Source organism: Callospermophilus lateralis, chromosome 1, assembly GCF_048772815.1.
Source record: "Callospermophilus lateralis isolate mCalLat2 chromosome 1, mCalLat2.hap1, whole genome shotgun sequence".
Taxonomy (NCBI): domain Eukaryota; kingdom Metazoa; phylum Chordata; class Mammalia; order Rodentia; family Sciuridae; genus Callospermophilus; species Callospermophilus lateralis.
In genome coordinates this window covers 35,111,403-35,134,324 of record NC_135305.1, presented here as the reverse complement: position 1 = coordinate 35,134,324, position 22,922 = coordinate 35,111,403, and the positions used below count along the sequence as shown (strand labels likewise).

Below are 22,922 nucleotides of genomic sequence, written 5' to 3'. Positions count from 1 at the left end.
GCAAAGGATAGCTGACAGCTCACTGGAAAGCAACAACACATTATAATGCCTATAAACATCATTCTGATTTTCTCCAGGAATACTCGGTAGTCTGGGAATAGGGGCAAATACAGAGAAAGGTTGGGTTTTTCCAGAGTCAGAAACTGACAGATTAACAGAGATCTGATATCACAACAATGAAATGATTTACTACCAACTCCAAATTAAATAAGAAAAGTAATAAGGAAGTGATGAGAGACTGAACAAACAAGCTAAGCTATCAATGAGTTAGGTGAGTAAATAATAACAGCAGCACACAAGAGAGCCAACTTGAGAGGGAGCAGGATTTCTGAGTTTAAGATTTTAGAGGTGGCACTATTTTCTGTGATTATTTAGTTAGATCAAGGTCACTGCAGGGAACGGCTAAAGTAGAAAAAGTGAAAGTTATTGGCAAATAAGGTCTTCAGAGAACAAGAGATTAAGATTAGGGAATTAGCTAGGAGATCACCATGGATTTTAGGATTGCCCAGGAAAACTATAGGATGAAAGAAGGAAGAAAACAGGTCAAAGGGCCACATGAAATCTGACACAATTTAGAGCAGGTAGAACATACCAGTGGTTAAAACCAGGTGGCCCATCCAAAAGCTCAGAACATGGTGGCCTTATTTATGAAGTGGAAGAGAAATGTACTGAAGTGGCAGAGTGCCTGCAAGAGACTGACAAGCAGGGAAGTCAAGTCCCAAGTGTGTGAGAGAATGAACAGCATCCATCTGAGGGCTGAGTCCTCTAAAATGAAGGAAGAAAATCCAGCATCTTTTGAAACGAAAATTTATTCAGGTCATTCCCACCCTCAGCTTCATGTTCACCATTGGCTTCCACTGCTCTTTAAGACATGGGCTAGAGATGTAGTTTAGTGGTACATCACTTGCCCAATATACATAAGGCCCTGGGTTCAATTCCCAGTAAAACACACACACACACAAGGGGGAGAAAGGGATGAAAAGATAAAGATGTTACAAGAGGTCGAGCACACCTGGGTCTGGACCTCTGAACTACCTAATTCCTCATCATGTTTCATACTCTCTCCTGGCCCTTGGGCCTTTTTCCTACTTGCCAAAATGCTGTTTCCTCCCACCCAAGGCCCATCACCCACTACTATTCAGTTTTGAAATCTATCACCTCCCTGCCCTCTAGTTAACTCATTCACATTTCCATTTTCAGCTCAAATATTACTTACTTAGGGAAGACTTCCTCAATCTCCCATGTCTGGTCATCAGATCTCATAGCACTTATTAGTGCTGTGGTTTACACTTAATTTGGATAACCATATAGTTAATGTCTCTCCCCTGGACTGTCAGTTCCATAGGGATAAAGATTGAATCATCATATTTACCATTTATTCCCACTCCCTAGCAAAGTGGCTGACATATGGCAGGCCCACCACAAATACTGTCAAGTGAATGAATGAGAAGGAACATAATGAAAAGATGATTGGAATCTTGATACTATTCATACAGCAGCCACAGACACCATTTCTTCAGTGCTTCCTCTATGCCGAAATGGCAATAATTTAGTTCACACATCAACCTTTTGAGATGTGTGATCAATGTTATAAATGAGGAAATTGCTGCTTGGATTTTAAATAACATGTTGAGAAGTGCCAGACCCAGGAATTTTTCAGATAGAGGAAATCTACCTTTATATACAGTTGGCCAAAGGGTATTATAGTGAAGGTCAAATTATTCCCCAAAAGTGAAATGTGATGTGCACACAGCTCAGAACATATTAGAGCACTAGCTTCAACCTAGTGCCCTTGAGAATAGAGGCTGAGGGCTGGAGATGGAGTTCAGTGGTAGTGCAAGAGGTCATCATCGGTTTGATCTCCAACACTGCAGACAGAATAAAGGCTGAGTGGGGTGGTGCACACCTGTAATCTCAGTAACTCAGGAGGCCACAGTGGAAGGACTACAAGATCCAGGCCTACAAGGAAAACTTTTGAGACCCTGTCTCAAAATTTTAAAAATGGGCTAGGGATGTAGATCTGTGGTAGAATGTCCCCGAGCATAATCCTCAGCACTAAAAACAAGCAAACAAAACTAGAATAGAAGTGCCAAGGTCTGGAAACCAGGGAGAATAATTTTATATGGGAAGCCTGATTAAAAATAAAAAATCCACAGAAAATAGGTTGCCAAAATCCTCATAGATGGTAAGGATCCCAGAAGCACAGGAAACAAAAGCAAAAACAGACAAATGGGATTACATCAAACTAAAAAGTTTCTGCACAGCAAACAACCAACAAAGAGAGCACTTGTAGAAAGGGAGAAAATATGTGTAAGCTGTACATCTGACAAAGGGGCAAACATCCAAAATATATTAGGAACTCAAAAAACTCAATAGCAAAAATATAAAATAAAATAAAAAATGGGCACTAGACTTAAACAGACATTTTTCAAGACATACAAATGGTTCAACATCACTAATCATCAGGGAAATGCAAATTAAAACCATAATAAATTATCATTTCACTTCAGTAAGAATGCCTATTAAAAAAAACAAAAATAATATGCATCAATGAATCCCACTATTATGTATAATTATAATGCACCCTTAAAAAAGATATAAGTGGGTTGGGGATGTAGCTCAAGCGGTAACACGCTCGCCTGGCATGCGTGTGACACTGGGTTCTATCCTCAGCACCACATAAAATAAAATAAAGATGTTGTGCCCACCGAAAACTGAAAAATATTAAAAAATCCTCTCTCTTCTTTCTCTTAAAAAAAATAAAAAAATAAAAAAGATATAAGTATTGGCAAAGATGTGGAGAAAATGGAACCCTTCCACATTGTTAGTAGGAATATAGATTAGTACAGCCATTTAAGAAAACAGGATAGATATTCCTCAAAAAAAATAAACCTAAAAATACCACATGATCTAGCAATCTCACTTCTGAATATGTAACCAAATAAAATGAAATCAGAATGTCAAAGAGACATTGGTACTCCCATGTTTACTAGAGCACTATTCATAATAGCCAAGAAATGGAAACTAACCCAAAGTCCATCCACTAAAAAAAAAAAAAAAGATACATGTACACAATAGAATGCTGTTCAGCTATTAAAAAGAATGAGATCATATAATCTGCAATAGCATGGATGAACTGGAGATCATTATGTTAAGTGAAATAAACCAGATACAGAAGCATGAGCATCACATGATCACACTCATAGGTAAAATCTAAAAACTTGTAGTAATTGATAGTAGAATGGTAGTTATGAGAGGTTGAGAAAAACTGATGAGAGGACTGATCAATGTTAGTTATGATCACTATGTTAATGAGGTTTTCATACCTGTGACAATATACCTAAGAAAAACAACTCAAAGGGGGAAAAGGTTTTGGCTTATACTTTCAGAGGCTTCAACCCTTGGTTGGCTGACTTCATTATTCTTTGGCCTGTGATGAGGCAGAACAACACAGCAGAAGGCTGTGGCAGAGAAAAGATATTCACTTGATGGCTTTCAGAAGTAGAGAAAGAGAGAAAGGAGCCCATACAAAATATACTTTTCAAAAGCCCATCCCCACCAGCACTGCATATCCAAACAAGTTAAAATCAGCATATTACAGTGACACAGCCATCAATGTTTATAGCAGCTCAATACACAATGGCTAACCTAGATGCTCTTCAACAGATGAAAGAAACTGGTACCTATACACAATGAAGTATTTACTCAGCCATAAAGAAGAATGACTTTGTGACATATGCAAGTAAAAGGATGAACCTGGAAATTACCATGCTAAGTGAAATAAACCAGCCCCCCCCAAAACCAAAGGTTGAATGTTTTTGCTGATATGTGCAAGCAAATTCCATGATAACAGGGGAGAGAGAAAGAAGAGATATTCAGTAGATGAGACAAAAGGGAATGAAGGGAAAGGAGAGGAGATAGGGAAAGAAGAGGTGATAGGGAAAGAAGAGACAGTAGAATGAATCCAAAACAATTTTCCTATGTACTTATATGAATCCACCATAGTGAATTCCACCATCATGTATATCCATAAGAATGAGGTCCTAACTAGAATAAAATACATTCCAGTAGAAATTTACTGCAATGTATAACTAAAAAGAACCAATAAAAATAAATAAAGTGGCCCCCCCAAAAAACCCGCCTCCAGTGACCTACTTCCTTCTGCTAGGCTCTATGCCCTAAAGGTTGCACCATTTCCTAACACACCACAAGTGGCAACCAAGGCATTAGAACAGGGCTTCTGGAGGACATTTTAGATCCAAACCATAATAGGTACTAAATTATAGTCAGATAGGACTATAATTCTGGTCTTCTACTGTACAGTACAATGACTATAAATAACAATAATGTACCATATATTTCACAAAGATAGAATAAGGATTTTGAATGTTTTTACTACATACAAATGACAAATATTAGAGTAGAGATGTTTATCCTGATTTAAACAATATACAATGAATACATGTATCAAAATATCACAGGGTACCCTATAAATAAGTACAGTTTTTATTTTCATGTATCAGTTAAAGGATACATTTTTTAAAATTTAGTAGAATTTATTTGAGCAAAACCAAACCAAACCATGAGTCAAATAGGGTAGCCTCCAGAACCATAGCAGATTCCAGGAACTCCAACAATATGACCAGATGAAAAGAAAATAAGGTGCAGAAAACAACTGAAATGGCCTAGTCTGCCACCCAATTAACTGGTTACAGCTCAACTAATCTACTGTTTATAACCTAATCAGTTAACTGGTAACACAACTGTTGCAACCAGCCAAAGCTCAGAGTGATTAAACATCATAATGACTTGTTGAGTTCAGTGCAGGTGCTCAGTCCAAATCCATGGCATCCTACAAAATGTTATTTGATTTAAAAAAATAATAATAGTAAATTATCTCCTTCTACAAAATTACTATTAAAGTCAATAATCATGTTTTTTTCAATCTTTTTTAAAATTACCTTGAAAATATTTCTTTCTCTTGATGACAATGCAAAATTGGGCAACTAGGAATCTTAGCTATACTGTGTAGTCTACAGTAATATAATACTTCAGGAGTCTAGATTAGTGTTTCTCACATTTTGGTATGCATCAAAGCCATGGTGGGGGCAGGTATCAGGAAGGGAAATGACTAAAAACACAGGTGCCTGGGACTCACTCTTAACCCTCAAATCAGAAGTGATGTGAATGAGGTTCAGGCTTATTCTCTTCTGACATGCTTCCAAAGTCATTCTTTGTACACAAAGTGTGAGCCAGGCTAGACTTTTTTTTTTTTACACCCATTTCCCCCTTAATTCTCAGAAACAATTTGTAAGTTTTATATTTTAATGGTCTTGTGGATCTGTGTCTATTGTAGGAAGCTATATCATGTATTTTTATATATTTCCAGTTAAGATTAACAGGCAACTTTTAAATATTCTATTTCTGAAATAATATAGGTGAATAAATTTTAAGTCTGGGAGCAATTCTTCCCAAAGATGGCTATACTCTCAAACAGAGAGTTTAATTTATCCTCACCAAGTTTCTTTGTGATGCACTGGAATAAAAAAAAAAAAAAAAAAAAACTATTATTCTTTCCAAAGACTGGGGGAAAAACAGGTGAAGAGGGTCTTAATTCCAAGTCAAACTCAGTATTTATTAAACACTTTTAAAGTTCATTACACTGTTAAATGAACTTTAATCAGTTCTACTGATCAGAACCTCATCAATAGAAAGGCAATGGCTAGAGAGTGCATCTTATAAATATTGAAAGGTACCACTTAAACATTTCACAGCACACTGATTAACCATCTTCTGTTTCTACAAAATTAAATGGTATGGACAATTTAATAATTTTCATTGATCAGTGTTAAGTAGTTGTGCACAATTCTGAACAAGAGCTTTCTTCCACATTATTTCTGTATTCTGCAATTGACATGTAAAAAAGAAAGCCTCCTATACTTAAGATTATAAACTACTATCAAGTACTGTAGCCACTAAGGTGAAAGAAAAGAAATACTAGTTCCCATGACCTTCTATAGTTGAAACTATCTGAAAAAATATAGTTGAAGTCTTTTTTGTGAAATCCCTGTGAGACTCAACTGTTGATTGTGGTTAGAATACATTCAAAAGTATAATCAGATTGCATCACCACCATCACCTGCTCAGAGGCGAGCTGAAGAAACATGTGCTCATGAAGCTTGAAGCTGGCTTATTGTACTACACTCTCATGTGGGCTTGCCAAAGATTAGTCACCATTTTTGCAGCTGGTTTCAAATTCAGTTGATGCAATACGAGTGCAGATGCAATGGTTTACCCTAATTATATCACTCCAGTTTAATCTTTCCATTTGTAGCATACTATACACTCGATCCAATTCAAGACTCTAGATTGGTTTCAAATAGAGGATACTTAAAAATCACACATTTGTGATCCTCCCCTATAGCTCGAATATCATATTTCATCACTGTATCTTTTATATTTCTGAATCCACCTCAAAGTTGTTTTTAAGCTCCTAAACCTTTACTAAATCTTACTTATTAACAAAAAGGCAGGAAAACACTATTATTAAAAGAATTGTTAATAAAAGAGAAGTTATGAATCTTCAAAAATACTTTTTTTTAGGGGCTTGATGGTACAGTGCTACCTGACACTCTAAGAAATCTGAGGCCATGGGTTTGATACCCAGTACAGAAGGAGAAAAAAAAAAAAAGACAAAAGTACTTTTTTAAATTTTGAAAAATTTCCATTTTCTCCCTACTTGAATTTAAACATCCTAGCAAATCTTAAGGAAACTGATTAACTAATTGTAATTAGGAGTTTCTAAACCTAACTGATGATCAAAACAACTTGGGACACTAAAACACTCACGTTTCCTGGTTTTACCCTAGACCTATTGAGTAATAAGTTTAAAAGGCTTCTTTTGAAATTATTTTGAAGATAAATAAAGCATTATGTTGGTACTGTTTCTGGGAGTCAGAAAGAAAAATGAAAGAAAGGAATAGATGTCTGCCCTTCTCAGGCAGGTCTTTGTACTATCTGTTATTGTCCATATTTAACAAATGCTGTGTGTCAAGAATGATGTCTAGGGTTGGGGTTGTGGTAGAGTGCTTGCCAAGCATGTGTGAGGCACTGGGTTTGAGTTTCAGTGCCACATATAAATAAATAAGTAGGTCCATCAACAACAAAATTTTTTTTTTTTTAAAAAAAAAGAATGATGTCTACACAAAGAGATGAGGTAATCAGAGGAACTTTAAAACAGAAGAATAAATAAAATCCCGAGATTTTCAGATAGAACAATAATGACAAGGAATACAACACATTTAAAAATAGTCATGTTTTTAGGTATCTGTTTCAATTTATTGAATGTATAGGGTTTTTTTCAAAATAACTTAAAAGTATGATTTTGATGGTAGACATTTTAAAATTTAGATTATGCATTTCTATTTTTTATTTATAGTTGTAAATGAACAGAATGCCTTTATTTTATTTATTTTTATGTGGTGCTAAAGATTGAACCTAGTGCCTCACATATACTAGGCAAATGCTCTGCCACTGAGCTGCAGCCCCAGCCCTACTTTCCAGATTCTTAGCAATTCATTCCCTGGTAGTACTGGTAATGTAGCATTAGACCAGAACAGACAATCCATGCTTGAACAGGAAGACAGCATCACAAATGGCATTATAAAAAAATTAAGTAATCTTATGATTAAAATAAAGTGTATCATAAGAAATTCACAGCAATACATTTTGAGGAAATAACACATTCAAGTCATAGCTGACATATTACTAGGAAAAATCACCCAAGTTCTGCAATGTTTCTCTTCCAAATGAATAATGCCACTTTTACTTTATTGTCTGATCTAAAATTTAATTAGTTTTTGATACAAAAAATGTGAAGTTAATGAATCAACATTATATAGCAGGTTATTTAATCACATTGCTAAAATGTTATTGTATCAGTCGTAAAAACTGCATTTCTTTCAAGTATACTCTAATATATATACAACACATAAAATCTATGATACATTTTCACTATGTGTAATATTCTAAAATAATCAAACATCAAGTTTAACTGGGAAGTTTACTTAATGCTTACATGTGACAGACTACATTAATTAAACAATTACAGAAGGGCAATGATAAACATAACTATATGAAGACAGAGGTCTTTTTTATATTGTTCATCCTTGTATACCCAACACCCAGCACAGCACCTAGCATATGAAAAGTGTTCAGATATTGCTTTAATATATGAATGACTACGTAACTTCATGAAAGCAATAGTTATATCTACTCACTTATTAGGAACTAGCTTTGGTTGTTGGCAGCTTTGAATTTCAGATTTAGGAGAAAATTAATTAAACTAACTCTTTTAACAGCTATAAAGTATAGGCCAACTCTTCTCCTAGTATCACTAAGATCATTGATGAAACTACATCAATAAATACTGTGAAACTTTTAGCTTCTTATTTATATGCTGCCTTGTTAAGTTCCTCAGAAGACAGAGATGAAATAAAATGAACAGGGAGCACCTTATAAGTTTCTTTTCTTCTAGTGTTTCTAGGCTGAATGTACATATTAATGGGTAAAAAACTGCAAGTAATTCAAATTCTCTTGAAAAAACTAAAAAAAAATGCATGCTATATGACATATAATTTTCTAAAGTTTTAAGATTTGTGCATTTGCCTCTAACCAAAAAAAAAAAAACTTAGTTTGCTAAACCTAATTGTACTGCTGTCCATATGACAATTCTGATTTCTTTTTGTAGTTTTATTTTACTTATTTATTTAAGTACCAGGGATTGAACCACTGAGCCACATCTTTTTTATATTTTATTTAGAGAAAGTGCCTCCCTGAGTTGCTTAAGGCCTTGCTAAGTTGCTAAGTCTGGTTTGAACTTGCGATCCTCCTGCTCAGTCTCCCACAGCTGCTGAGATTATAGGCATCACCATGCCCAGCTGTAATTTCTTCTTTAGATGTTCTTTTTTCTTATTGTTGCTATATGATCTGCTTTTCTACGTCATCATTTTTTTTAATATTTGTTTTTCAGTCCTCGGCAGACACAACATCTTTATTTTATTTTATTTTTTATGTGGTGCTGAGGATTGAACCCAGCACCCCACGCATGCCAGGCAAGTGCGTTACCACTTGAGCCACATCTCCAGCCCCTCTATGTCATCATTTTTGAAAAGCTATTTCAACTCATGGTAAAACATCTCCAACTGTCATTAACAAGAAGTGATGAACACTGTTATCCAAAGTACATGTATGAAAACACAAATTAGTGTGAATATACTTTGTATACAACCAGAGATATGAGGAATTGTGCTCTATGTGTGTAATAAGAATTGTAATGCATTCCTCTGTCATATAAATTAAAAAATTAATTAAATTAATAAAAAAGATGAATGATTTGAGTATTTTCGATCATACCGATCAGGACACAATTTCTCTCTACAAGTACTCAATAATCCAAATACTTGACTTCTTCCAAACTTCTGACTGTTACTAGATTTCAACCTTCTCACTGAGGGAAATTTGGGGCCTGACCTTTATTTGTCATTAGGGATGACTGATTAAAGTTCTGAACCTTTCTTACATAGGACCAACATATAATACATTGTGCAAAATCTTCAACTGTTATTAACCAAATGAAAGCTTAAATACATTTGCAAATCAGTCTACTGCAGATTCCTAGGTTAAATCCAAGTCCTCTCACCCACACTTACACTGACAGCTCCTTTTTAATTTCAGTAATTGTATTTCCAAAGCATTTAACTAAGCTTGTGTAGAAATTCAAAATCATATTATGATTAAATTATATAGTTACAGTAACAAACACACATTTAGGAGCAATGTGGACACTTGGAAATTACACTATTCTGTTGGAAGAGCCAAAGCACTTCTGCTCATGAGAGAATAGCCTAGATGATTCAAGCATTTAGGACTTCATACAAAACTTGCAGAATTTCAGTCAAGCTGTAAAGTGATACAAGTGGAGGTCATTTCAGACTTATACACTTTTTTTTTTTTTTAAGAAAGAAAAGGCCCAAGAAATGAATACTAGAGGTACTGAAAAGGAAGCAAAAATTTCAGAGGATTTTAATAAAAATAGATTTCAATTTTCCAAATAATTATCAAGGACCAATCCCACACTTCCAATTCTCATTTCAAAGATACACTAGATATATCATTACATTTTTTAAATAATAATTTCCAAGTAAATTGGAATTTTAATATTTAATATATGACTGTGTTTTAAGAATATTGGGTTTTATAGTATTCAGAACTTTCCAAACTGACTTAAAAAGCTTTGTTCATGAAGGATCTTGCAAAGCTGAACATTCTACTGAACTCAAATTTATTAAAATACTATTCAGAAAAAGTCTCAGAAAGTTATTAATTTTTAAAAATGTCAGAAACTCCTGGAAATACTGTAGTTTTTAGATCTTTAAGTAAAAAGTTTTATCATTACATCTTTGGAATCACTGAAGTCTAAGGTTAAATATGTCTATTCTGGAATACTGCTAACAATTCCATTCAGAAATTTTAAAGGTTTGTTGACAAAATTCTTTCAATTATTCATTGTTGATTCATTGAAGTAATACATTAGATAAATCTCTCTCTCTTTTTTTTTTAACTGAGGAATCACCTAAAAACATAAAGCCTACCAAGTTAACTCAACAGGCCAGCCTATAATTTATTTATCATTATAAATAAATAAATTCATTCACTAAGGAAACACCAGGCCCAAATAATTATTATAAGTAAATTCTATTAAAACCAAATTTTAGACTATCTTCCCAACACATTTTTTTTAAAAAAAATAAGGAATACTTCCCATTTCATTTAATGAGTCCAGTGTAAAATCCTGAACCAAATTTTTCAAGGATAACACAGAATGGAAAAACATAAATTGCATTTATAAAATATGTGATAAGAAAATCTCAAAGCAAATATATAAAGAATAAAATAACATATTTAGTATCAAAAATAAAATGCATTTTAAGTTTACTTCAGGAATGCAATGTTTAAATATTAAAGAAGCAATTGATTCAAGAGACCTAAAAAGGACATTTAATAATACTGCTTATTTGTATTTTAAAAATAAAACTTCAGCAAACCAGGAGTAACCAAATAAACAGTATACATTGTATTTACTAGTTAAAAATCGCAAATGCTATATGCAGTTTTCTTTACAATCAAAAATGGGAGAAAGATGCCTGCCTTGATATGTGTATTCAAAATACTAGAGGAACTAGATGATGGAATAAGACTAAAAGCTATCTGGATTAGAAAGAAAAATTCATTATGCACAGAGGTTGATTATCAACTGAGAAAATACAATTGAAACTAAAGATGAATTATTAGAAGTAAAAAAAAAATAGTCATCAAGAAAAGTTGCTTAAAATATCAATTCTGTATTCAAACAAACAGAAAATGAAATATAGTTCATGTGTATGTATGGGGTGGGGGTGGGGCTGCTAGGGATGGAGCCTAGCAGTGCCTCACACATGGTAGTCAAGTAACCTACCACTGAGCTATACCTCTATTCCTCAAAATGCAGTGTTTAAAAAGAAAACATTTACTACTAACAATCAAAAAAGCATTTTAGGGGGCTGGAGTTGTGGCTTAGTAGTACAGCACTCGCCTTGCACGTGAAAGACCCTGGATTCGATCCTCAGCACCACATAAGAATAAATAAGTGGAGCTGGGGATGTGGCTCAAGTGGTAGCGCACTCGCCGCCAGTGTTGGATCCTCAGCACCACATACAAACAAAGATGTTGTGTCTGCCAAGAACTAAAAAATAAATATTAAAAAAAAATTCTCTCTCTCTCCCTCTCTCCCTCTCTCTTTTAAAAAAAAGAATAAATAAGTGAAATAAAGGTATTGTTTCCAACTACAACTAAAAAAATAAATAAATATTTTTTTTAAAAAAAGCACTTTAGGACTGAATCTAAAAAAAGGGGAAATGTAACTTTATAGAAAAAATTTAGTAATTTTATGAAAACTTAATAAAACCTACGGAAATGAACAGAAATATCTTCATTGAGAAGGCTAAATAGTGTAAAAGTAATATTTAGTATATTTATGAAGAGAAGTAAATGAACAGAAATCTTTATGAAGAAGACTAAATATTGTAAATGCAACATTTTTTCCTAAATTAATCTATACATTCAACAAAATTTAACAGAAATCACATCAGAATGGGTAATTTTGTTTAATTGAGAGGTCATTAAAAATTATGTTAGGACTAATAAAGAACTAAGAATTATAGTGAGCTTTATAAAACTGGCTCAGAGACAGAAATATAAAAGATTATGAAGTAGAACATAGAATCAAAATGATACGCATAAATATCATATCATTATGATATATATCATTTTGAGACTTTCATCTCAAGATCACAATTGTTTTTTAAAACAAGAACTGGATAATTCTATATTGCTGCATCAATTTCATTTAATTTCACAGAATTTTAACTTCATCCTTTATGAGCTTGAAAGAGGAAAATAAAATGAATCAATCCAAAATGATACTAAGAAATTTGATTTTCCATATGAAAATAAAAACAAATTGAATCTTTAAATCTCTATAACCAAAGTTGATTACAAAACTTTAAGAAGATGCTAGGAAGGTATTTTTCAAATCTGAGAAAGAAAACACTTCTTAAACTAAACTGAAAAGAAGTCAGTAAGAAAACATTTTACACATTTAAACAACAGTAACTGTAAAACTTCATCAAGAAATAAAATTTAAAATGAGAAGGCTAAGGGCTGAGATTGTGGCTCAGTGGTAGAGCGCTTGCATAGCATGTGTGAGGCTCTGGGGTCTATTCTCAGCACCACATAAAAATAAATGAAATACATAAATAAAGGTCCATTGACAACTAAAAAATATTTTTAAAACAAATGAGAAGAATAAATTTTAACTGGGTGTTATGATTTGGATATGAGGTGTCCCCCAAAAGCCCCTATGTTAGCACAAGAATTTTCAGAAGTAAAATAATTGGACTGCAAGACTCATAACCTAACCAGTCCATCCTAGTTTGAATGGACTGGGTAGTAACTGCAAACAGGTGGGGTGTGACTAAAGGGGGTGAGTCACTAGCGGTGTTCCCTGGAAGGATACATCTTCCTGTAGCCTCTTCCCCACTTCTCTCTGCTTCCTAGCTACCTTGAATGGATCTGGAAAGGTGCATCTTCCTGTGGCCCCTTTCTGTCTTCTGCTTCCTCGCTGCCTTGAATGAAGCAATGCTCATTGGCCATGATGTTCTGCCTGACCTTGGGCCCACAGCAATGGACTCAGCTATCCATGGACCGAACATCTGAAACTGAGACAAAATGAACTTACTTCTTCTAAGTTGTTCTTCTTGTGTATTTTGGTTACAGTAACACAAAGGTGACTGACACACTGGGTTATTGTATAATGCTACATTACAAAGGATTAATATGTAGAGCCCTTTAGAATCAGTAAGAAAATGGGAGACAACAGAACAGAACAATAGAAGAGAGATGGATAGTTATTTTGTTGAGAAAAAAAATATATATTACTAAAAAATAAAAATGCCTAATTTCATTTTCAGGAAAACAAAGACAGAAGATATCATTTTACACCCATTAGAATCAAATTGATAAAAATTTAAGCATTAAAATTTCTTTTTTTTAATTTTTTTTGTGTTGCTAGGGATCAATAAGCAATCATTCTTCCATTAAACTACAACCCCAGTCCACATAATTTTTATACACCAACTGGAAAAAAAATTGTCATTATTTGTTAAAGTTAATATGTGCCAGGCATAGTGGTGCACACCTATAACCCCAGCAGCTCAGGTAGAAGGATGGAAAGTACAGCCAGCCTCAGTAACTTAGAACTTGTCTCAAAATAAAAAGTAAAAATGAGCTGGGTATGTGGCTCAGTGGTTGAATATTCCTAGGCACAGTGTCTGGAACAACAACAAAAAAAAAATTAACATGTGCATAGCATATAATTCTTCCCAGAATAACATCTAATGAAATGCCCACATATGTACCAGGAAATATGTACATGTACAAAAATATTTATAAGAGAATGCTTGTTTCTTAACTGAGCTTTTTGAGACTATTGGAGATTCACATGCTGGTAGACGACATGATAGAGGAGAAGCCCATGTTCCCTTTACCCTGGTTTCTACAATGGAAACATCATCAAAAATATAGTATAATATCACAACCAGAATGCTGACATTGACACAGTTCAGATAAAGAACCATCAACAGGATCCTTAGGTGCCTTTTTACAGTCACACTCACCTTCTTCTCATCCCCACGCCATCCTAAACCACTGGCAACCCCTAATCCATTCTGCATTTTCTCCATATAATTGTGTCATTTTACAAATGTTCTATAAATGGAATCTACAATGTAACTTTTAGGGATTAGTGTTTTTTTTTTTTACTCAGCAAAAACCTCTGGAAATCTATCCAGGTTGTTGTTTATAAATATTGTTACTTTTTACTGCTGAGTATTATTCCATGATGTAGATGTACCACCACTGCTTTAACACTTACCTGTTGGAGGATATTTGGGTTATGTTCAATTTGGGGCTATTATGAATAAACCTGCTACAAACACTCAGGCACAGGTCTGTGTGTGAACATACATCTTCAATTTCTATGGAATAAATGCTCAAAAGTACAAATGCTAAGTCATATGTTAACAGCAGATTCCAGTTTTGAAGAAACTGACAACCTCTTTTTCCAAGAGTATCTGTACCATTTTACACTCCCACCAACAAGTGATCCAGTTTCTCATTTTTACCAGCATTTGGTATTATCATTATTTTTTTTATTTTGCTAAGTATGTAGTGATGTGTCACTATGGTTTTAAATGCATTTGCCTAGTGGCTAATGACACTGAACAATTTTTACATCCTTATTTGCTGTCTGTATATCCTCTTCAGTAAAATGTCTCTTCATGCCTTTTGCTCATTTCTGATTTTTTTTGAACTGTTGAGTTTTGAGGGTTCTATATAAATTCTAGGTACTAAATTTTTTACAAACCTGGGGCTTATAAATATGGTCTCCCATTCCAGTGTGTCTTTTCATCCTTAGGTCATTCATCAAACAAATGTTTTTAATTTGATAAAATCTTATATTTCAGTTTTTCCTTTCATGGATTATATTTTCAAGATCTAGTTCAAGAACATTTTGCCTTGTCCTAAATTTCACAAAATCTATTCTTTCTAAGAGTTATACAGTTTCATATTTAAGTCTATGGTTCATTTTCAGTAATATTTTATTTGTCTCTGTGGTGCTGGGGAGCAAATCCAGGGCTTCATATATGCTAGACAAGCGCTCCATCACTCAGCTCCATACCAGCTCTTTTGTAATTTTTATATAAGGTAAAGTTTGATTTTTTTTGCTGTGAATGTCCAGTATAACATTGGTTTTAGTAGTAAAACAAAACTCCAAATGTTCATCATCATAAGAGATACATAAATTGTGATATACTCGTCAGTAGAATATCAAATAAAAATGAAGTACATGCAGCAATACAGACAAATTCTAGACAGGTGATGTTCAGTGGCACAGGCAAATTGCTGAATAATATTGTATATGTATTAGGATGTGATTCTATTTAAACACAGTTCTAACACATACAAAAGCAAACTAGAGATGTAAATAAATATGCTAAAGCTATTCAAAAAGACAATGAAAAATAAAATTTATAAAGTAGAATTTACTTCTGCAGTGGGAGTAAGATTAGAGAACTTCAAATTGAACAATAAATTCTTAAATTGAGTAATGGGGATGCAGTGTTCACTACACTGTCATTCTGATTTAAAAACAAACTTTTATTTTGAAAATTGGAGTCTGTATAAGCAAGACCTAAAAATATACCTGGTAAGTTCTGTCATTTTAAGGCTCTTACCCCTAGCAGGTCTCAAAACAACATTACAGGGAAAATATAATACATCAAATAGACTCTTGTTTAGGGAAGAGGACTTCTGAGTAAACCCTCCTCATCCCACAGGCTCACTTGTCCTGGAAGTTCCCTACTTGAATTTTCTTTCAACTTCAAGTCTCCCGATGGTTCACCTTCTCTCCAGACAGTCCCTTCTGCTTTGTAATCTGCCCTCCTCCATTGGCACTGTTTGCAATGAACACCAACCTTTGTTTCTGACTTCTCCAGCTTACCTCATGTTTCATCTTCATAAGAGATGGTGAGAGGACAAATGGTGAATCTTCCTAACTACTTGATAAGGATCTATAACTGAATAGGTTTTTAATGTTCATATCTATGAAAATTAAGTCTATAATCTCACTTGAAAAACCCATATTAGGGGGCTAGAGTTGTAGCCCAGTGATGGAGAGCTTGCCTCCCATGTGTGAGGTACTTGGTTCAATCCTCAGTACCATGTAAAAATAAATAAATAAATAAAGGGATTTTTGAAAATCCATATTAGAAATAACCCAATGTATAATATGTTATTCACACATGTGATTCAGAAATACTTGAAAGTATGGACAAAAAAGCAAAGAAATCAAAGTTCATTTCAACAAGCATGAAATAAAATACTTTATTACAAAATTCCTACAAAATATAAAGAAATTTGTATGCAAAGTACAAAAAGACTTGGCATTGAATAGCTAATTAGTATTTTTAATTGTTAGGATTCTCCTCTACTTTCCTATCTTCTCTTTTCCTACCTCCTTCTTTTTTCCCACCTCCTCTACTTCCTGCCGACAATCTCTCTCTCTTTCTCTCTCTCTCTCTCTCTCTCACACACACACACACACACACACACACACTCTTTGCTAGTTAAGAAATTCTTTAAAGTGATCCATATAACTGTCTATACTTATATATACACATGTGTAGTTGGTATCATATAATAACTTTCCTTTAAACCACATTTTAATGCAAAAATTCCTCATATGTAGTACCATTTACATCCAGTAGCTCTTTATTTCCAGTAATCATACTTGTTCATTTCAGTCAAAGCAGCTTAGGATTTGATGTTATATAACATAATTTTAAGATGGTTGAAACACAATAGTTAGAAAAATATATTATTAATAGAATTTATTTTTAAGGTCTGTCCTCAAAGAACAAACATATTGACTTCATTTTAAAAGGTCTCCTTTATGTTTCAAGTTATAAAGTACTGCTGCTTTTATAAAAGATCTATTAATTTCTTAACAGAGTGCTAAACATAATCCATTATACCCAAAACAGTAACTGCTATCTAGTAAATATATGGGTGATTGAGTTAGGATCACTGTCACTGTGAAGCTATTTAATCCAGAAATAATTTGTTTTAAATATGTATATACACACACATATGCATATATGTATATTTACATGTGTGTATGTACACATACACACACACACACCCACACCCACAACTAAAGCTGAGCAATCAATAATTTTGTCTTATTTGTCTACAAGTAGCTTATTCAACCTTAACTAGTAAATCAAGGGTGAAAAGTAGAGTTGTAAATCACAAAGAAAAGATTCATTTTATTCTTAATTCCCACTTGAATCTATGTATAATGTGAAGTTACAGACAGTTAAGGAGAAGCTGTTGTTTCTGAATATGTAATTGCCATTTAGATGATAATGGCATGGATGTCGAAGTAGAACCATGATCCAAATTTGAATAAGGTCTTAATGAAGGAGGCTAGGAGAAGAATGAGGAATGAAATACAACAGTGTCAGCAACAGACCTTAATGAAGCAAATTACTTTCAGTACCTTTGTAATTCAGGAGAAGCTGCATAAAAAAAAAAAAAAGTGACAACTAAAGGATCAAAAGCAGGACCTTTGCAAACTAAACATGCTTAAAACATGACATCACTGTCTGGGCAACAAGGCTTTGTGGAAAACAGCCTCAGTGTTTGGGTTTTACAGGTCACATTGCAAAATAACTACATTAAAAGGCCTGGCTAGGCAAACCAGTTTTCTTAGAAAGCATCTTTATATTTCAAGTTAATGACATTTCTAAACAAAAAAGGAATTTACAAGCCCAAAGATATCTTGACTGATTTTTAAGAAGCATTAGATATTAACACCAAGAATACCTTTAAGGCAAAAGTAAGCTGGATTCTGGATCAAAAAGAATAGAGGCCTTTTTCTTTTAAGCTCTAAAATATTTGTTATTTTTTATTTGTTAAATTTATAAAGCACACAATGCATACTACTTAATAAGTGGTGGAATCATTTTGTATATTCATATTTTAAAATCAATGTCACTTGTACAAAATCACACTGAAACAATTTGAGAGCATATGGCACTCTCACTTCCAGAAAGGAACATACGTTTAACATGTTAAAATGATTCAGCCAAGGTAGCAGTGATGATGGTGCGGAACGCAATGCTCTGGCTTCCAAGGAAGTCAAGTAAAAAGTGCCATAGTTACAAATTCAATTTAATACTCATAAGGATATTCTAAGTTACAATTATTTGGTGATAATATATTCATTCTCTATTAATACTGCAGTCAGGGCAAGGTGATTACTACCATACCACACACAATATTTACTATACAGAACAGTATTCACACAAAGGTGTAGAAACCAAATTTTCACTGTTGGTATCCCAATTTCTCAAATATATGCACAAAATATATGCAGCAAACTATTAACCAAAGAATGTGAATGCAATAGTTATGTACTAATAATCAGAAAATGATTCCTCAATACTAATTAATTAGTTTCTAGGGACTGCATGAAAATGGTTTCACTTCAAAGTTACAAAGGGAACAAAAATATACGCTTGGCAATTAGAAAGATTTCCTGTCATCTCCCTGGACCATGATAGGATCTTAACCACCTCTAGAGATGTTTGTACTATATTAGATTTGATTTTAAACCTAAGTAAGTCAAGGTGATCTATCCAAAAATATAATAAAAAAAACCAAGTGATAGGATGTAGAACATACTGGTTAAAAGCACAGGAAAACTTGGTTTAAAATCCCAACTTTGTCACTTATTAACTATAGCATGTTATTATTATTAAACTTATTAACTTTGGCATGTTATTCAACTTCTTGAACTTTCTGTTTCCCCATCTGTGAATAGGGAAAGTAGTATTAAGCTCTGAAACTGCTGTGTAAATGAGGCCATATTACTAATCCATAATTATTATCACTACTGTCTATTAGTGTGTGACTTTGAATAAATACCATTACTTTTTGTATTTATTTTCCCTAACTCTAAAGAATAATGATACCTTACATTTTTAGTGATAATTTAAAAGGGGGTTTGGAAGATGCCTATAAAGACTAAAAATATAACAAATATTATAAATACTGAACCTAATATAGCTCCCATGATCTGCTGATTATTTCCTGTGTCCTTCATATATATTCTAACGTGGTCAACCACAATGTTTCATATCTTCCTAAACCCTGCACCAGTATTTTCACTTTTTGATTAATTTTTCCTGTCAAAAGATGATTTCCCATTTTGTTCTGATTCAACATGGATTTTACATATTTGCACTTATCTGTATTCTTTCTCTTCTCAAAATCAGCCACAAATATTATGTAGAATCATGCTATGGTTTGACTATGTCCTCCAAAGTTCATATGTTAGAAACTTAATCCTCAATGCAACAGATTTGGGAAGTGGGGCTACTAAGAAGCAATTAGATCATGAGGGCTCTGCCCTCATGAATGCGTTAGTGTCTTTACTGCAAATATGGGTTAGTTATTGTGAACTTTATAAAATCGAGTTTGCCCCCCTCTAGCTCCCTTGACCTTTCTTGCCCTTCTACTTTCTACTATGGGTTGACACTGCAAGAAAGTTATCACCAGATGTAGATTCTAACTTTGGAACCACCTATCTCCAGAACTATAAAATATAAATCTCTGTTCTTTTGAAATTACCCAGTCCAACTATCCTGTTAGAGCAGAAGAAAATGAACTAAGACAATAACTATCTATTTTCTTCGTAGTTCCCTGACTCCATAATTTCGAATGGTAATTTTCATAGTTTATTCTAGGGAATAATGACTTCATCTGTTTTTCTCCACGCAAAAAAATACCAATAAAGATTTTGAATAAAAGATTACAGACTACACATACTTTTACAAATAGACATTTTTAGGGCAGGTTTAGATGTGCACATACACATCCCTCTCACTGTCAACATCCTCCACTAGCGTAATCCTTTCGTTACTATCAATGAACCTACAAATATCACCAAAATCTATATTTTAAATTAGGGTTAATCTTAGTGTTGTATATCCAAGGGGTTTGGAAAAACTTATATTGATATAAATCTACCATTACACTATTTTAAAGAGTCGTTTCACTATTCCCAAAATTCATACGAGGACATGGTTCTCTAATTGTAAGTTCAAAAACTTCACCTTAAATTATAATTTATTGCCCTTATTATGGAAATAGTCATGATTTTCAAAATAATGGATTTAAAAAGTATAGTACTTAAGTCATATAATTAAACAAGTATTATGCATTTATGGCAGCACACAGGATGTGAACACTGGGTATGTATATACCAGTAACTCAATCCAATTATATATAAATATTTAAACCTATAGTTATTTTATTATAGTTACATAATCACTTAGAACATGTGAAATTACTTTTTAAGTTCAAATCACACTAATAATATATTATCATTATCAAAACCATGTTGATTCTTTTTATAATCACTTATTTTTCTACAGTACAACTTTAATAATGATAAAAAATGCTAGTACATTAATTACACGAACCTCATTATAATCATCCTGGAAGTTCATGTTACTTCCTATTCTGCACAGTTCAGTAAGAGGTAGTCTGAGTTAAAATCTCTTCTTACTACTGCATAGAAAGTGTAAAGCCAAAGACAGGTTAATAAAATGGAAATAGGAGCTCCCTTGAACTTAAAATAACAACAGTGCCAGAAAGAACAATATCAGTACTCCTGTATCATGAATGCCAGTTAGCTGCATTCCTCAGCTACATGCTGAGTTAATTCCAGAATATTCTTTTCTTTCAGATAAGGTACACTGCCCCTTCTTCCCTATTTTAGTTCTACCCAAATAAAAAAAAATGGATGATGTGTTTTAACTCCAACTGACGATCCTTCTGTAATTAGGAACAATCTATAAGTTGAATTAGCGTTTGAGGACAAAAGCAATCATCTGAGGCTACAATTCTTGAATTGTGATCTCAACCTGTTTCACTCTCAAAAATTACTGGGGAGGGGCTGGGGTTGTGGCTCAGTAGCAGAGGGCTTACCTAGCATGTTTGAGGCACTGGGTTTGATCCTCAGCACCACATAAAAAATAAAATAAAGGTATTGTGTCCATCTACAACTAAAAAAAATATTTTAAAAAAATTACTGGAGACCTAAGGACGCTCATTTATGTCACTTATCTCTATTGATATTTTTCATTTTAGATATTAAAACAGGAGATCCAAGATGGTAGACCAGAGGGAGGCAGCATTCTGTGTCACTGCATGACCTGGGACTCAAGTAGTGAGAATACTGCTCCTCTGCAAGCTATATTCCTGCTCCTGCATGGGAATCATGGCCACCGTGCCCGTCCAGGGCTCCAGGCGACAGCATCAGAGTAGGTCTCCCAACTACATGCCCACCTAGGACTACCAGGTACCCAGAGCGGGCACCATCAACACCCACACAGAATGTTCCGCCATCCACCTGAGTAGAAATCACTGACGCCGCTCCCACATAGGGCTCCTGTCAGCTTCCCACCTGCAGGAACTCCTGTTGCCACTCCTGTGTGGACCCCCATCTACCAATAAGGGACTTCCCCCGGTTGCTGCCATCTTGGGACTCTGTAGCAGCAGAGATACAACGTGCGGTAGCCTGCCTGCACCAGGGAACTTCACACAGGATCTGAAATCAATGGACAGCCACACACTGCACGCCACAGAGCTTGTCTTTGAACTCATCCTCTAATACCATAACTCAGCTCCACCCACAAGGTATGATAGCCCAACACTGAAAGTAGGCACCTCCATCTTGGGCCACCTTCATAACCATCTTCAGTGGAGAGCAACACCCAATGTGGAATTCTGGGTGGCCAAGAACCCAGTTTCTAACTCTCCCCTCTCCCCAGCAGCTCTGTACCAGCACAGTGACACTCTGGTTACCTTCACCATCCTGAGGGCGGAGATACCAGCTAACAACAGACTGTCCCACCTATTGGATGTGAAGAAAAGCAGGAAGGATACAAATTTCCAACCAAAACAATCCTGTTTCTTCCTTTAAGATTTTTCTTCTGCTCTCTATATTCTCCTGCCCTCACATCCCCAACATATGTGTAACCAGGTACTTTGCAGAATTAGGATTTTGAGGACTGGGATGCCTGAACAGTACATTACAGCTGTGTTGTAATACTCCCCCCCCCTTTTATCCCACCAATTTCTACTATTTTAACATTTTTTATTTTTCTTAATAAACGTGTTTGTTTTATGTTGTCTTGCCACTTAGTCTATCTACCAAAAATTACTTCCTCTCCCTTCTCCTGTTACTAATCTTCCTCTTTAGATTTCTTTTTCACACCTCCTAAGATCTAATAACTCTATATCCTTACCTCCATCCTCCACAGTATATCATCCTACTCCTCACCCCTGGTTCTTTGTCCACCATCAGAAACTGTAAACCTTTTTACAAACCTACTGAGTATACTTTAGATAATAATTGAACTCGCCACTTCTATATATTGTGACCAAACTAGAAACATCTTAATAGCAAACATTTGTTTCTAGAGTTTACAAGGTTTATATTGGATCTGATAACATTATCCTTCACCTCAAAGGAGAGGTATTGGATCACTAGAGTGGCACTGTAAGCCTACAGAGTAAAAATGGTAACAATCCACAGTGCTAGAAGGGAAGACACACAAAAACATAAAAAGACAAGAGAAGAAAGTACCCCAAACAAATCAAGAAACCACATTATTAGAACCCATGACCAG

At 34.3% G+C, this 22,922-nt stretch overlaps 1 protein-coding gene across 2 annotated transcripts in view; it reads right to left on the bottom strand.

The window, feature by feature from the left end:
• The window catches only part of Umad1 (UBAP1-MVB12-associated (UMA) domain containing 1), a 236,490-nt gene that overhangs the window by 135,214 nt on the left and 78,354 nt on the right, over positions 1–22,922 (bottom strand). Inside the window, exon 1 of one of the 2 annotated variants that reach the window (XM_076861534.1) lies at positions 13,160–13,272. The exons of the other annotated variant lie outside the window; for it this stretch is intronic. Coding sequence (XP_076717649.1) covers positions 13,160–13,244 — 85 coding nt within the window. The 5' untranslated portion in view covers positions 13,245–13,272. Of the gene's footprint in view, positions 1–13,159; positions 13,273–22,922 lie in introns of those variants that run through there. 2 annotated transcript variants of the gene reach the window in all.